Source organism: Python bivittatus, unplaced genomic scaffold, assembly GCF_059951505.1.
Source record: "Python bivittatus isolate LINGU-HERP-01145 unplaced genomic scaffold, Pbiv_v1 ctg000700_np1212, whole genome shotgun sequence".
Classification (NCBI taxonomy): Eukaryota; Metazoa; Chordata; class Lepidosauria; order Squamata; family Pythonidae; genus Python; species Python bivittatus.
Genome location: NW_028277098.1, coordinates 41,053,823 through 41,066,894, shown reverse-complemented (window position 1 = coordinate 41,066,894; position 13,072 = coordinate 41,053,823). Strand labels below are relative to the sequence as shown.

Here is a 13,072-nt window from a genome sequence, read left to right as displayed (position 1 = left end):
AACAGATGGAGACAAAATTACAGATGTTACTTTTTCTTTGCCCTGCCTATCTCTGTGGCATTGTATCTCACTGTTGTACTGAGATCCAGAAGCACAGTTTTGGAGAGCTAACTACTTAACATACCTAGCAAGCCACAATTTCTGATACAACCAAGTCCTGCTAGAAATGTAGGAGCCAACCTTGCCAATGCTCCTGGCACCTTACAAAGCTCAGTGATCAGAGGCAGCAAAACGGCAGTTCCTCGGCTCGAGTCAGTGGTTATTCTTCTAAGTCTTGCCCAAAGCAGACCAAACTCTGTCAATATGTCCTGCCCAGTCTGACATTCTACTGAAGCCAGAGATGAGGAAATCTTCCCCAGGAGTGGTTAAACTTGCCAAACAGCCACACCAACTCCCCTGGCATTTTAGAAAACCCAATGAACAGAGACAGCAAAACATCCACCCACAAGACCAAGTCAGTGGTGAATCTTACATTAAGCTTGGCATCCCAGAAAAGCAAGTGGAAAATTAAGAGCTTATTTTTTTTAAACAGTTTCTAGGTAGGATAATTTCTGCATTGGTTTAGCATAAATTAGGCCCTTTGCTAGAGAATGTGGAGGCTGCTATGCTATCCTTCCCCCATCCCTGCTATCTCTGCCTTAAAAGAGGAACAGGGAGCATATTAAAATGTCAGTGCTACAAAACAAAGTCTGTTCAAAAGGGTCGACAATCCCTGCTATTTTCATAGCATTCTATAAAAAAGCAGTCCTTTATGAATGAACCGTTTTCAAGCAGAATCTCAAGGCAGTTCAAATCAAGTAGGTTGAACCAATCATATCATACCCTCTTGGAATCACCATTAAAATTAAATCAGAGCTAATTCATGGAGGCCTAAAAATATTTTTTGCAGATATTGAACATTTTAGCAAAATATTTACACCAAAATAATACTTTTAATTTCTACTAACCCTGATTTTGACATCCAATTGAATGTCTGCAAATAGATATATTTTCACTAGAAAAGGGGCATGTGTCTCTTCGGATGTTAATGAATTTTCATTATTCCTAGTCAGCGCTAATGAGAGAGAATGGGTGTTATAATATAACAATGTCTGGAAATTTACACACTGGCCAATCCTGCAAGAGGATCAGCTCATACCCACACTATCAGTTTACTTACCTTACTGCCTCTTATTTGCAGAATCTCACTTTTGCCTCACCAACAGCAACGCCAGCAGGTAGTGGCGCGATGGGGTGTAAAATGACAAAATCAGCATTGTGCTGATGTGATGCATATCAAACCTCACACACATATTACAAAGAAGTGAAACCTGTATCACAGTGGTGCAACACTGCTTTCACTGTTTTGATTAATAAAATAAATAAACAAATAATCAAATTTATACACCACTCATCTCACTGATTAAAGCAGTGGATCCTGCAGACACATCTATTCACCCATAAAATAAGTTCTAAAATAGACTACTGTGGCACTGTCCCAAGCCAGAAGTCAAACAATGGTTGAAGAGCATAAGAAGTATATCAACTTTTGATACACAAAATCCTAACCAAGCAAAATAGACTTAACTTTTTCTAGGTGTACTACCTCTGAATTCTAAACAACAACGTGGTTACAACAAAATCCCTGCAGAAGAAGCTGCTGCACCTGTATTGCTATGACTAAACTGACAAACTGAACATAGGAGAGGACCTGACCAATCGTGTCTGAACTCCAGTAAATGACAAGGAAGCATGTTCTGGCTTGTTCAGCAGTGGGAAGTAGGCAAATCCTGATATCAAGTTTACTAAGACTATTTCTAAGGTAGGAGTTACAGCAACTTTTTTTGGCCAGGAGCTGCATTTTATTTCTTGTCAATTTGTTTAAGCTTTTGAGTGTAGTAGGGGATGTGTTCAGTGACATCAGAGGAGGAGGGGAAGAAGGAGAGGGAGAAGAAGTTGTTGTTGTTGTTGTTGTTGCTGAAGGGTTTAAAGTCCAAAATAGGCAATTAAGGAGAAAGGGGACACAAAATTGCAGAAGCAAATGGGAAAATCAAGCATATGTCGAAGTGTTGCATATGGCTCTCCTGGGGTAGAATCTCATGAACAAATGGCATTACACCACTCATCTATGACTGGTTTTACATCACATGGTTGGTTTTATAAGTTTACATATCATTCTAAGATAAACCGTGCTTTATAAATCGTAACAGCTAAAGCCAAAGCACTAAGTCAAAATCTACCAGAATTACATGATACCATAATAAATGGATGGATTCAACCTGTACTTCATATATTACGCCACTTTAAGAAAAAAGGAAGCTCATTCTGAAAGAACAAGAAACAAAGGTTTTGTTTACCTTAATAATTACCTACCATGTTATACTCAATTTCCATCACTTTTGCAAATTGATCCTTGTCAAACACTAAAAGCCGAGTGCGTCCAGTTATTGGTGTCTCCTCCAAATGAGTAAAGTAAAAAATGATAAATACAACTCCTAAGCTAGAAAGTCCAAAGACTATCTTCCATTTATTTCTTCTCACAGATTCTTTAAATAACTCCTTCTTGTTTGGAGGAAGGGTGTGCCACCATTTTCTTATGCTCCTAGAAGACACAAATATTACAATTCTCAGACAACTGCCCCTAGATTGCTCTCATTAGTGCTCAAAAAAAAAAAAAAAAAAAATCGGGTGCAAAAAAAAAACCCTCTTCAGATTACAGCAAGTGTGTTAGCACCCAAACCAGCAGAGTGGTGAATATAGAATTACCTTGTTTGATGTTAATTTGCCACTCTGAATGTGAAACTAACACAAGATGCAGTCCAAAGGCTGAAATGACAGGTAAAAGCACAATAATACCGTAAGCTTTGAGATCTAGCATTGTCACTTGGATAGAGCAGAGAAATCTGTTGCACACTGTTATACTATCTGGAAAAATGGAAGACACTAATTTGAAGGCAAGCCAATCCTGAGTCACAAATTTGTATAGGGCCCCCGCTGGTTTATATGGTTTAGATATGCACAACTGTTTTTTAAGCTTCAGTAGTTTAACGGGTGAGCGATAACACCGTAGCCTTCTGATGCTTTAAACTCAACTCAATCTCTTCCAGTCACTGTCAAAATATTGGGGAGTTTGAATTTAGAACACCTGGAGGGCACCAGGCCACCTTTTCCTAGGATGAGATCTTTTTATTTAGTTTCATAGTGAATATATAAATCTTATACAGGAGAGACCCAAAGAACTATACAACTAGTTTCAGGAAGCCCTGAGGAGTTTAAACTTGTTTTTCAAATTGTTATGTTTACTACGTGCCTCAAGATGAACTGCTCTCAAGAAAGTTTCAACAGCAATATGTGTTTTTTATTTATATACACACACACGCATAAAACATATCAAATTATATGTATGTGTATATGTGTGCGTGTGTGTGTGTGTGTGTATGTATGATGGGAGACATCATGAGAGTGGCAAACATTCCACTGGGCTAGTGAAATCTCACATGTAACTCTAAACAGCTTCTGGATACTGGACTATTTTTTACTAAAACATTTGATGTTTAGTTGATTCAATTCATACATATTGTAACTAATATGAAGCAGAGATATACATCTTTCGTTGATGGAACACCACAATCTAAAGTATGTATTACAGACAATGCTTTTAATGCTGGCAATCCTTTTAATGACATAGAAGACCCACAGAAATTGGGCAAGGATGTGGCTTTTTTACATGAAACATTATACATGCACAGGGGTGTGTCTGGTATCCTCTTGGGTACAGATTATATCCAGATGGGAGGTTAGCAGTTAACTCAGCTGTTACGAAGTCAAAGAAAAATGAATAAAGTACAATTGTTTCTTACTACAGCACAATAAATCAATATCCTGTCAATTCCACCTAAGGACTGCAAAACAAGCTCTACAAATTGGTAAAATCATTGTTAACACTGAGTCTTTGTTAAAGAATAAAATGAACACTTATTTTACTAGCGAAAACTTTACCATAAAAATGGGTGATCTCTGGCCGGAGTGGTAAAGGAACTACTCCACTGTCAAAATAGAACATGTTATCATACTTTAAGATATTATTTGTAATAAAATATTAAAATATATTTGACCACTTATCTGTAATGTGAAGAAACATTTTCTTGTGTAACTTTTCACTAGTGTTTAATGTTTAACTATGGTTTAAACATAACTAAAGAAATTATATGAGTAAGATTTGCACTGAACTTTGAGCCAAACAAACCATACTATGTATTTGAGCCAGTCAAACAAACAGCACTATATAATTCAAGATGTAACCCGAGTCTACAAGATAAACTCTTTTGACAGCAGTTACCAAAAGTAGAATACTCTACAGTGAATTCAGAAAGTATTCAGACCCCCTTCACTTTTTTCAATTTTGTTATGCTGCAGCCTGATACTACATTCATTCAAATTCATTTTCTCATTAATCTACACTCAGTACCCAGTAATGACAAAGTGAAAACAGAATTTTAGAAATGTCTGTAAATTTATTAAAAAGGAAAAACTGAAATATCACATTGGCATAAGCATTCAGACCCTTTGCAACAACACTTGAAATTTAGCTCAGGTGCCTCCTATTTCTCTTGATCCTTGCTGAGCTGTTTCTACACCTTGACTGGAGTCCACCTGTGGTAAATTAAATTGATTGGACATGATTTGGAAAGGCACAAAGCTCTCTATAGAAGGCCTCACAGCTGACAATGCATACTGTATCAGAGCAAAAGCCATGAGGTCAAAGGAACTGCCTGCAATGCTCAGAGACAGGTTTATTGCAAGGCACAGATTTGGGGAAGACTACAAAAAAATTTCTGCTGCACTGAAGGTTCCCAAGAGCACAGTGGCCTCCATAATTCTCAAATGGAAGAAGTCTGGCACAACCAGGACTCTTCCAAGAGCTGGTTGCCCAGCCAAACTGAACAATCGGGGGAGAAGAGCCTTAGTAAGAGAGGTGACCAAGAACCTGATGGTCACTCTGTCTGAGCTCCAGAGAGCCTGTGTGGAGATGGGACAAAGTTCCAGAAGGACAACCATCACTGTAGCCCTCCACCAATCTGGTCTTTATGGCACAGTGGCTAGATGGAAGCCTCTCCTCAGTGCAAAACACATGAAAGCCCACTTGGAGTTTGCAAAAAAGCATCTGAAGGACTCTCAGTCTGTGAGGAACAAGATTCTCTGGTCTGATGAAACCAAGATTGAACTGTTTGGCCTCAATTCTAAATGTTATGTCTGGAGGAAACCAGGTACCGCTCATCACCTGCCCAATACCATCTCAGCAGTGAAGCATGGTGGTGGCAGCATCATGCTGTGGGGGTGTTTTTCAGCAGCAGGGACTGGGAGACTAGTCAGGTTGAGGGAAAGCTGAATGGAGCAAAGTACAGAGATATTCTCAATGAAAAGCTGTCCCACAGCGCTCAGGACCTCAGACTGGGACAAAGGTTCACCTTCCAACATGACAACGATCCTAAGCACATATCCAAGACAACATAGGAATGACTTAGGGACAACTCTGTGAATGTCCTAGAGTGGCCCAACCAGAGCCTTGACTTGAACTCTATTGAACATCTCTGGAGAGACCTGAAAATGGCTGTCCACCGACGGTCCCCATCCAACCTGATTGAGCTTGAGAGGATTTGCAAAGAAGAATGGCAGAAAATCCCCAATCCAGGTGTGCAAAGCTTGCCGCGTCATACTGAAAAAGACTCGAGGCTGTAATTGCTGCCAAAGGTGCTTCAACAAAGTACTGAGTAAAGGGTCTGAATACTTAAGTACATGTGATATTTCAGTTTTTTTCTTTTTAATAAATTTACAGACATTTCTAAAATTCTGTTTTCACTTTGTCATTATGGGGTACTGAGTGTAGATTAATGAGAAAAAAATGAATTTGAAAAAGTGAAGGGGGTCTGAATACTTTCTGAACACATTGTATATTTAAACTACAAATTGGTTGGAATTTTAAACTAATAGCTGGGGTGTACATTTATTATTTCTATGTGTTTTTCTCCAAACTCACAAATAATGGACTACTCTGTGCATGAGAACTTAACAGACAGAAGCCCCTATAAACCCAAATAAAGGAACTGGTTGGAATTTCTGGCAATCCAAACTTGATTCTACAAAACAAACTGGAAGCAGCTGATTTCATGTCTCAAATTCTTAGCAGTAAAGGTAGTATGTGTCACTGGTGTGGGTCCAACAACTGTCTGATCTTAAGCAAAGTGAATGAGCATAAATCCTAATTCCTTCCAGCTTCTATAGCATATATCTGCTTCCTAGGCCAAGAGATAGTGTCCACAGCACTGGGGGAAAAAGTGCCAAAGAACCAGCCTGTTACTCTTGCTAGAATACAAACAGGAGATTCCTATACAGGTAGTCTTCACTTATCCATCACAATAGAGACTGGCAACTCTGTCACTAAGTGGCATGGTTGTTAAGGGCAATGTCATATGACTGCACCAACTAACGACATCAGTTCCATCAATTCCAGATGTAGTCGTTAAGCAGATTACCGCACATCGTTAAGCACAATGTCATGTGACCACAACTTATGACTTCCTGCCAGCTTACTCATTGACTTTGCTTGTCAGAAGCTGGCTATTAAGGTCACAAATGGCGATCACGTAACCATGGCACACTGCAACTGACATACATGCGCACCGGCTGCCAAGTGCCCAAATCATGACGACATGACCGTGGGGACACTGCAATGGCCGCAACTTTGAGGACTGGTCATAAGTCTCTATTTTCAATGCTGTCGAAAGTTCAAACGGTTGCTGAACAAATGGCTGGTAAGCAAGGACTACCCATAGTGTTCTCTCCGTCTCAGAAACTGAAATGCGTGTTTTCTTCTGCTTTTTTATTCAAGACCAGAATGCTACCATATGATGAGCTGCTTCAGTATCTTTAAGAGCTATAAGAAACTCAAGATTATTTTCTTGCACACCATGAGCTTTTATCAATAATGCTCCTTTGTAAACACACTACAAACTTTACAAACAATTATTCCTACTAAAAAAAAAGCCTGTTACATTCTCTTTTCCCAGGGCAATATTGATTGGTTACCTCCCAAGGATGATAGCAAAAAGCTTCTGCACTGGCTTCAAGATCATCAGTAAGATTGGAGCTGGAGCAGCTTTCAGTATTGATGATCCATGAAAACATCTGAAGATCTGGATGTTCTGAATAGTAATGTCTTGTAATTTTTGAGACACAGTAGCTCCAAATAATACATCTTTTCTCCTTGCCTTTTGCTGAGTGAGAATACAAGGCCTTCTAAAATAGATGCATCTAGTTGTACATATTCCTATATCTTTAGGATTTGGAAGCCATCTGTGGGTTCTATTCATGTCATTTCCATAGATTCTGGAATTTTCATTCCCCAAATAAAATCTAATGCTGTTCTTTTTATTCCATGCTTGGCATTTTATCAGTTGATGCTGGGGTCCATTTAAAGCTTTACTGGAAAATGTATAAGGATTAATGCATTTTCCCCAATTAATTGAAGATGCCAGTTGAATTAAAATACAGTTCCTTGAGCCACCAAGGGAAGCCATCTCTCTGTCGTTATGTTCAGTTTCAATATCTAAATTAAGATAATCAAAAAATAAAGTTACAAAAGAGAGAATGAATTTGTAAGCATGTGATACAAAGAAGGAACACAAATCAATTAATTCATATAAGATTGAGAGACCTACCCTAAATGCTACAAGGATGTGATAAAAACTGCCTGGTTTGGACAGTGATTTCAGGAGTCATAAACCTCATTTATGAAGGCAGGAACAAACAATTCCTAGTTAATTTTTAACTAGTTTCCAAACCACAGTTAATGTTAGTTAACAAGCCAAATCTAGACTCTTTATAAATCAACCTTAAGCCAGAATTCCACCATTTGGAGACTCTGTTTAATATAAGGCTAGTAAACCAAAATCAAAACAAACTAGAGTCACTTGCTGAGATGGGCAGCCACACAAATTGAATGAATAAATAAATAAATAAATGAAACATTAACATGGTCCAGAAGAGGAAGTGTGAAAAAGAGAAGGACTAGTCCCAGGGCTCATTCCTAGGAACTAGCAGGTAAGCCTGGACAATATGCTTCATAGGGTTTTTCATCCACAGGGGTAGCTCTAGGTTAGATCATGTTAGGTACTGTTGTGGTCCAACACAATCTGGGATCCAAGAAGCAAAAAAAGGTCAAACCAGGAAACTCATGATGTTGGATCATCAGCTGATCTGAGTTAACTTTGAGTAACTTTCAACACAGCCATGAATAGACACCTGCTGGTGTGGCAGAACTGCTCTTTGTTATTCAACTCCACTCCAGCCCCCCACGCATGCACACACATCCAAAGCAGATTTTAAGAGCACAAAACAGCTAAAGGGAAAGGAGAATTGCATCCCTGCCCCTCCCTGGGATACAGTGGTGTGAAGTAACTGGATTTCAACCTCTGTCATTTTAGATTTTGTTCCATTATTTTACTACAGTATTTCAAAACTGCTAATCCCTTGGGAAAGGATATAAACACAATAAAAATGGCAACAGTTAAGAAATAAAGCAGAACTTAGGTAACAGGAAGCAAAACTGAAGAACTAGTGAAAGAGAAATTAGAGCAGAGGTTAAGGGAGGGAGAACATGGAGGGCAGCAAAGAGACAAATAAGTTACATGAGACAGAAAGAAAAAAAGACTAGGGATTTCAAGGAAGCGAGATAAAGACTTAATTTGATACCTTCTTTGAGTTCATATTTTGTGCTAAGCCTGAAATCATACAACTCAGTTGGTGTGGTTTTGATTCATCAATGAATCATGCCACTGCAGTTTTTGTAAAGTTTCTGCAATGAGTGAAGACAGACACAATAGATGGCTTAACAAATCATGGATAATGAAATTCTGGCTTAGTACAATAACCAGTTGAATTGGTCAGAGGAGCCTTAAACCAGTTGCTATGTAAGCTACAGTTTCTCCACTCCAACACTCATTTACCACCTACAGGAATGAGATATTTTACTTATCTTGCAACACAACTGTAAGTACTGTATAATGTATATAGTATTCAGTGAATCCCTTACAATGATATTTATAAAGATCAATGAAATGCAGCAAGGCTGCATATAACTCAAAGAACACTCCCCCTTATTAAAAGAAAGAAGGTAATATTCAAAGTGCACTTTGCAACCCAGACAAAAATGCTGAGAAACCTGGGAAAATATAGCCTGATGAAAGTGTCAAAAGGTGGTGGTGAAGGGTTAGCAGAGCAAGCAAATGACAATCAGTCATTGTCTAATCAAGTTGTTTTCATTTTTTCCCAAGAATGGGAAGAGTCTTTAGATGAATATATGGTTTTTTCCCCCCAAACTCCAGGCCAATACATTAACCCACGCATGAAACCAACTGGGAATTAAAAACAGGTATTCCTATCTTATTTCCATCTCCCTTCTCAATATTAAACATGAAGACGGGCATTCTAGACTACTGGGTGCAAGTACTTAAAACAGGGAGAAACTGTAATTAAAGGAATCACCCTGAACTTGTGCATCTGCATTTTCAGATTCCAAGCTGAGTGTGGAGAACAAACACCCACATATCCTCCAACACAGGTTATGCAACCAAAGAGTCAAGTCATGCACCTCCAAATTGTAGAGAGCGAATACACACATTCACTTGCCTTTCTGGTTCTTCAACTTTCGTGCAATCTGGTTCTTCAACTTTCTTGCAACGTGTGCACAAAAAATCTGCAGAATCTGTTTCTACATCAGGCTGAACTAATATTCTCTGGTTAAAAAAAGGTAGGAGGAATAACACATTTGGGAATCTGGTCCAATGGGTTAGCCTGCTTTGATCCAGTTCCCTCCAAGGGTGCTGACTATACCACCCACCATCCCCAACCAGCAACAGGAACTGCTGGGAATGATGGGGTGTGTAGTCCAACACATGCCAAGGGGCACTTCATTGGAAAAGGCTGCTTTATGGGGCACAGACACACAGAGGGGGAGGAAGCAAGAATTCGGGCCGCGCTTCGCGTTCATGCAGACTCAGCACCTACCACCAACGAGGGAATGAACCCGTCCGGCCGGGGAACGGCTGAGAGCAGACGCCCCAGGCGGGGTAGGAGGAGCCGAAAGTTTTACAGCTCTTCCTTCTCCAAGTTCTGGCTTCCCCGAAACCGAGAGAACTTGGACGCGGGCGAAGGGGCTCAGGGGGGCGAGAGGACAGGGGCTTGCGCTCGCCGGGTGGGATCTCCTTGCAACCCATCCGGGAAGAGCCGGCTTTCTAAGCGCCCAGGGGCCCCACCGGCCGCGCCCTCCGGCCGCCTGGTCCTGAGAGGGGCAGGACAAAGCCGGCTAGGCAGGCTTGACTCTGCCGTCCGTTCAAGGACTTTGGCTGCGCCCTAGGCCTAGGCCGCCCTTTCGCTTCCCTTCCGGGATTGAGGGCGGAGCGTCGCTTGTGGAACTTCGCTACGAGCAGCGCGGGGAAGGGCGCCTTGGCTCGCGCTCTTCTTCCGAGGGCAGTGGCGCGCGGTCGGAGGCCGCGGTGCCCAAGTGGCGCCCGTGAGGGGCGGCGGCAAAAGGGGGTGAGATTCCTCCTAGGCTACTTGGGCATGCCAGGGAACTGCCAAGGCCGGTCACTGCACCTCCTTGCTTGACTTAGTGCCAGGCAAGAGCTGCCTAGCCCTGGGAATGTCCATCATACCGACCTTCCTGCTATTCCAGTATTTTTATTTTATCCTTTTCTACAACAAAATGGTGGTGCTTTTTCCCCTCCTAAGCAACAAATAGCAAGGTAGCACAAGCAAACCTCTTTTTATTCTGGTAATAATAACTACGATTTAACTGAATTTTAATGGGAAAACTTTCCATCTTTCTCTTATCGCATTTATATTAAAACTGGGCATGCTACCTGCCCTTCAGAAGCAAGTTTTTCCAGAGTGGCTTATAATACATTTTTTGTGTGGCCCTAAGAGAAGGAATATATAAAAAGCTATCATAGCTTCCCCCCCCCCCAAATCTCTAGTCCATAGTTGAATAACCTTCCTTATTCAAATCAAAATGTCTTAAAAAGTGAGGAATTTGAGAAGAAAACTGTAGAAGCTCTAGTAGACAACAGGAGGAGAGAAATAATATGTATGTGTATCTAAGGAGACTGCTTTTTAAGATCAGTGTTTCCCTACTATATTGCTTTTTTAAACTTCCTGCCTCTACAAATGAAAATAGGCATCTAGGAAACAGTTTATTATGAGGCTAGGCAGCTCACAACAATCCATAAAAACATGGCTAAAAACAAGAGTACCCTTCCCCTCAGGTGCCAGACCAAATCCTCCCAGCTCAACGCCCATCCTAGCCTAATGCTTGGGGGGAAAGACAAGGACATGAACACCAGAAAATCCTGATTCAATGATCCAACCAATATTTAAATCAGTTTCCTGCTTCTAATGCATTTAAATAATGTTTTATTGTTAGCTTTTGTATTAGCATGGGAGGAAAGCTATGGCAAGCCTAGATAGCATATTAAAAAGCAGAGACGTCACCTTGCCGACAAAGATCCGCATAGTCAAAGCTATGGTTTTTCCAGTAGTAATGTATGGCTGTGAGAGCTGGACCATAAAGAAGGCTGAGCGCCGAAGAATTGATGCCTTTGAACTGTGGTGCTGGAGAAGACTCTTGAGAGTCCCCTGGACTGCTAGGAGGTCAAACCAGTCAATCTGAAAGGAAATCAACCCTGATTGCTCATTGGAAGGATCGATAATGAAGCTCAAGCTCAGATACTTTGGTCACCTAATGCGAAGAGAGATCTCTTTGGAGAAGACCCTGATGCTGGGAAAGATTGAAGGCAAAAGGAGAAGAGGACGGCAGAGGATGAGATGGTTAGATAGCATCACTGAAGCAATGAGCATGAAACTGAGCAAACTCAGGGAGGCAGTGAAGGACAGGAAGGCCTGGCGCAATATGGTTCATGGGGTCACGAAGAGTCGGACACAACGACTAAACAACAACAACAACAATCTGGTTTTCTTATTTTTCCTTCGACATTTCTTTGGGCATAGCCACGAATCTGCTATCCTACAGTCCTTGAGTGGACAGAAAAGTAGGGTGGCAAAAATTGCACTGCTCTAACTGCTGAATAGTGATTTCTTAACATGTGGGTCAATGTTAGGTGTATGTTGACTGAACTTGGAAAGGGCTGTTTAGCCATCTTTCAAGGTGCTCAAGTTGTTTCATGTCTGTGACCTGTATTCCCAAACACAATCGATTGTTCTTTTGGAAGAGTAACAAACCTGTGTCCAAAAACAGTCCAGCTGACAAGATGTAGATATAGGAGGAATGAAGAAAGACCAATCAATGTGCAAGCCATCCTTGACAAACGCTTGAAGCAAAAAGCAGTCTGGTTGCAAGTGGCTGTAGTTGACAGCACATGGAAGTAGTCATACTATAAGCAATATATTGTATGAGTAGGCAAAATGGCACCTTCCCCACTAGTATAAACAGTAAAAAGTATGGCCTCACAAATTTCCCTGTTGGCAGAAGCAGTGGAAAAAAGGTATCAGCATTGCTTGGTGACAGACCCAGCAATAGCAGCTGAAAGAACCTGACTCTCTTTTAAATTGACCTTGTGTGCAGTCCTGTTTTTTGAATAGAGATCTAGCACACTTTCAAAAGAGTACTAAACCCATGTTTATATGAGGACACTCTGTAAGACCTGTCAAGGTCTTTGGAAAACATGGATCAGGTCTTACTTGTACTGGTGCCTCTGCGGAAGCTGGGTCCAGATGCAGGAATAGAGTGTGTGGAATAAAATTGCAAACAGTACTGTATCCTTTGTCTTTTTTTCATTCTCTTATTTCATTGATCAGGAGGATGGAAGTACCCTACATTTAACTATTAGCTTCTCCATTTTCAGAAAATAACAGTGATGTTCTACTGAGAAACATTTATAGACGATGGTACAAATCAAATTACTTTGTATCAGTCAAAGATCAGATCGTATACTTACATACAGAAAAGTATATAATTTAGCATAAAATAATTAGAAATTTAAGAATCACAACATAAATTTATCCCATATACAGAATTAAA

The 13,072-nt window shown here is 40.5% G+C and overlaps 1 protein-coding gene across 5 annotated transcripts in view; it reads right to left on the bottom strand.

The window, feature by feature from the left end:
- Positions 1 to 10,187, bottom strand: part of OMA1 (OMA1 zinc metallopeptidase) — an 81,846-nt gene extending 71,659 nt beyond the window's left edge. For 2 of the 5 annotated variants that reach the window (XM_088154311.1, XM_088154310.1), the window contains exons 1-3: positions 9,667 to 10,187; positions 7,066 to 7,585; positions 2,353 to 2,581 (exon numbers count right to left, since the gene is read on the bottom strand). In XM_088154311.1, coding sequence (XP_088010437.1) covers positions 2,353 to 2,581; positions 7,066 to 7,556 — 720 coding nt within the window. In that variant the 5' untranslated portion in view covers positions 7,557 to 7,585; positions 9,667 to 10,187. Of the gene's footprint in view, positions 1 to 2,352; positions 2,582 to 7,065; positions 7,586 to 9,656 lie in introns of all 5 variants that reach the window. The other 3 variants (XM_025169515.2, XM_007432810.3, XM_007432811.3) reach the window with 3 other exon arrangements.
- Between the last annotated feature and the right edge of the window lie 2,885 nt (positions 10,188 to 13,072).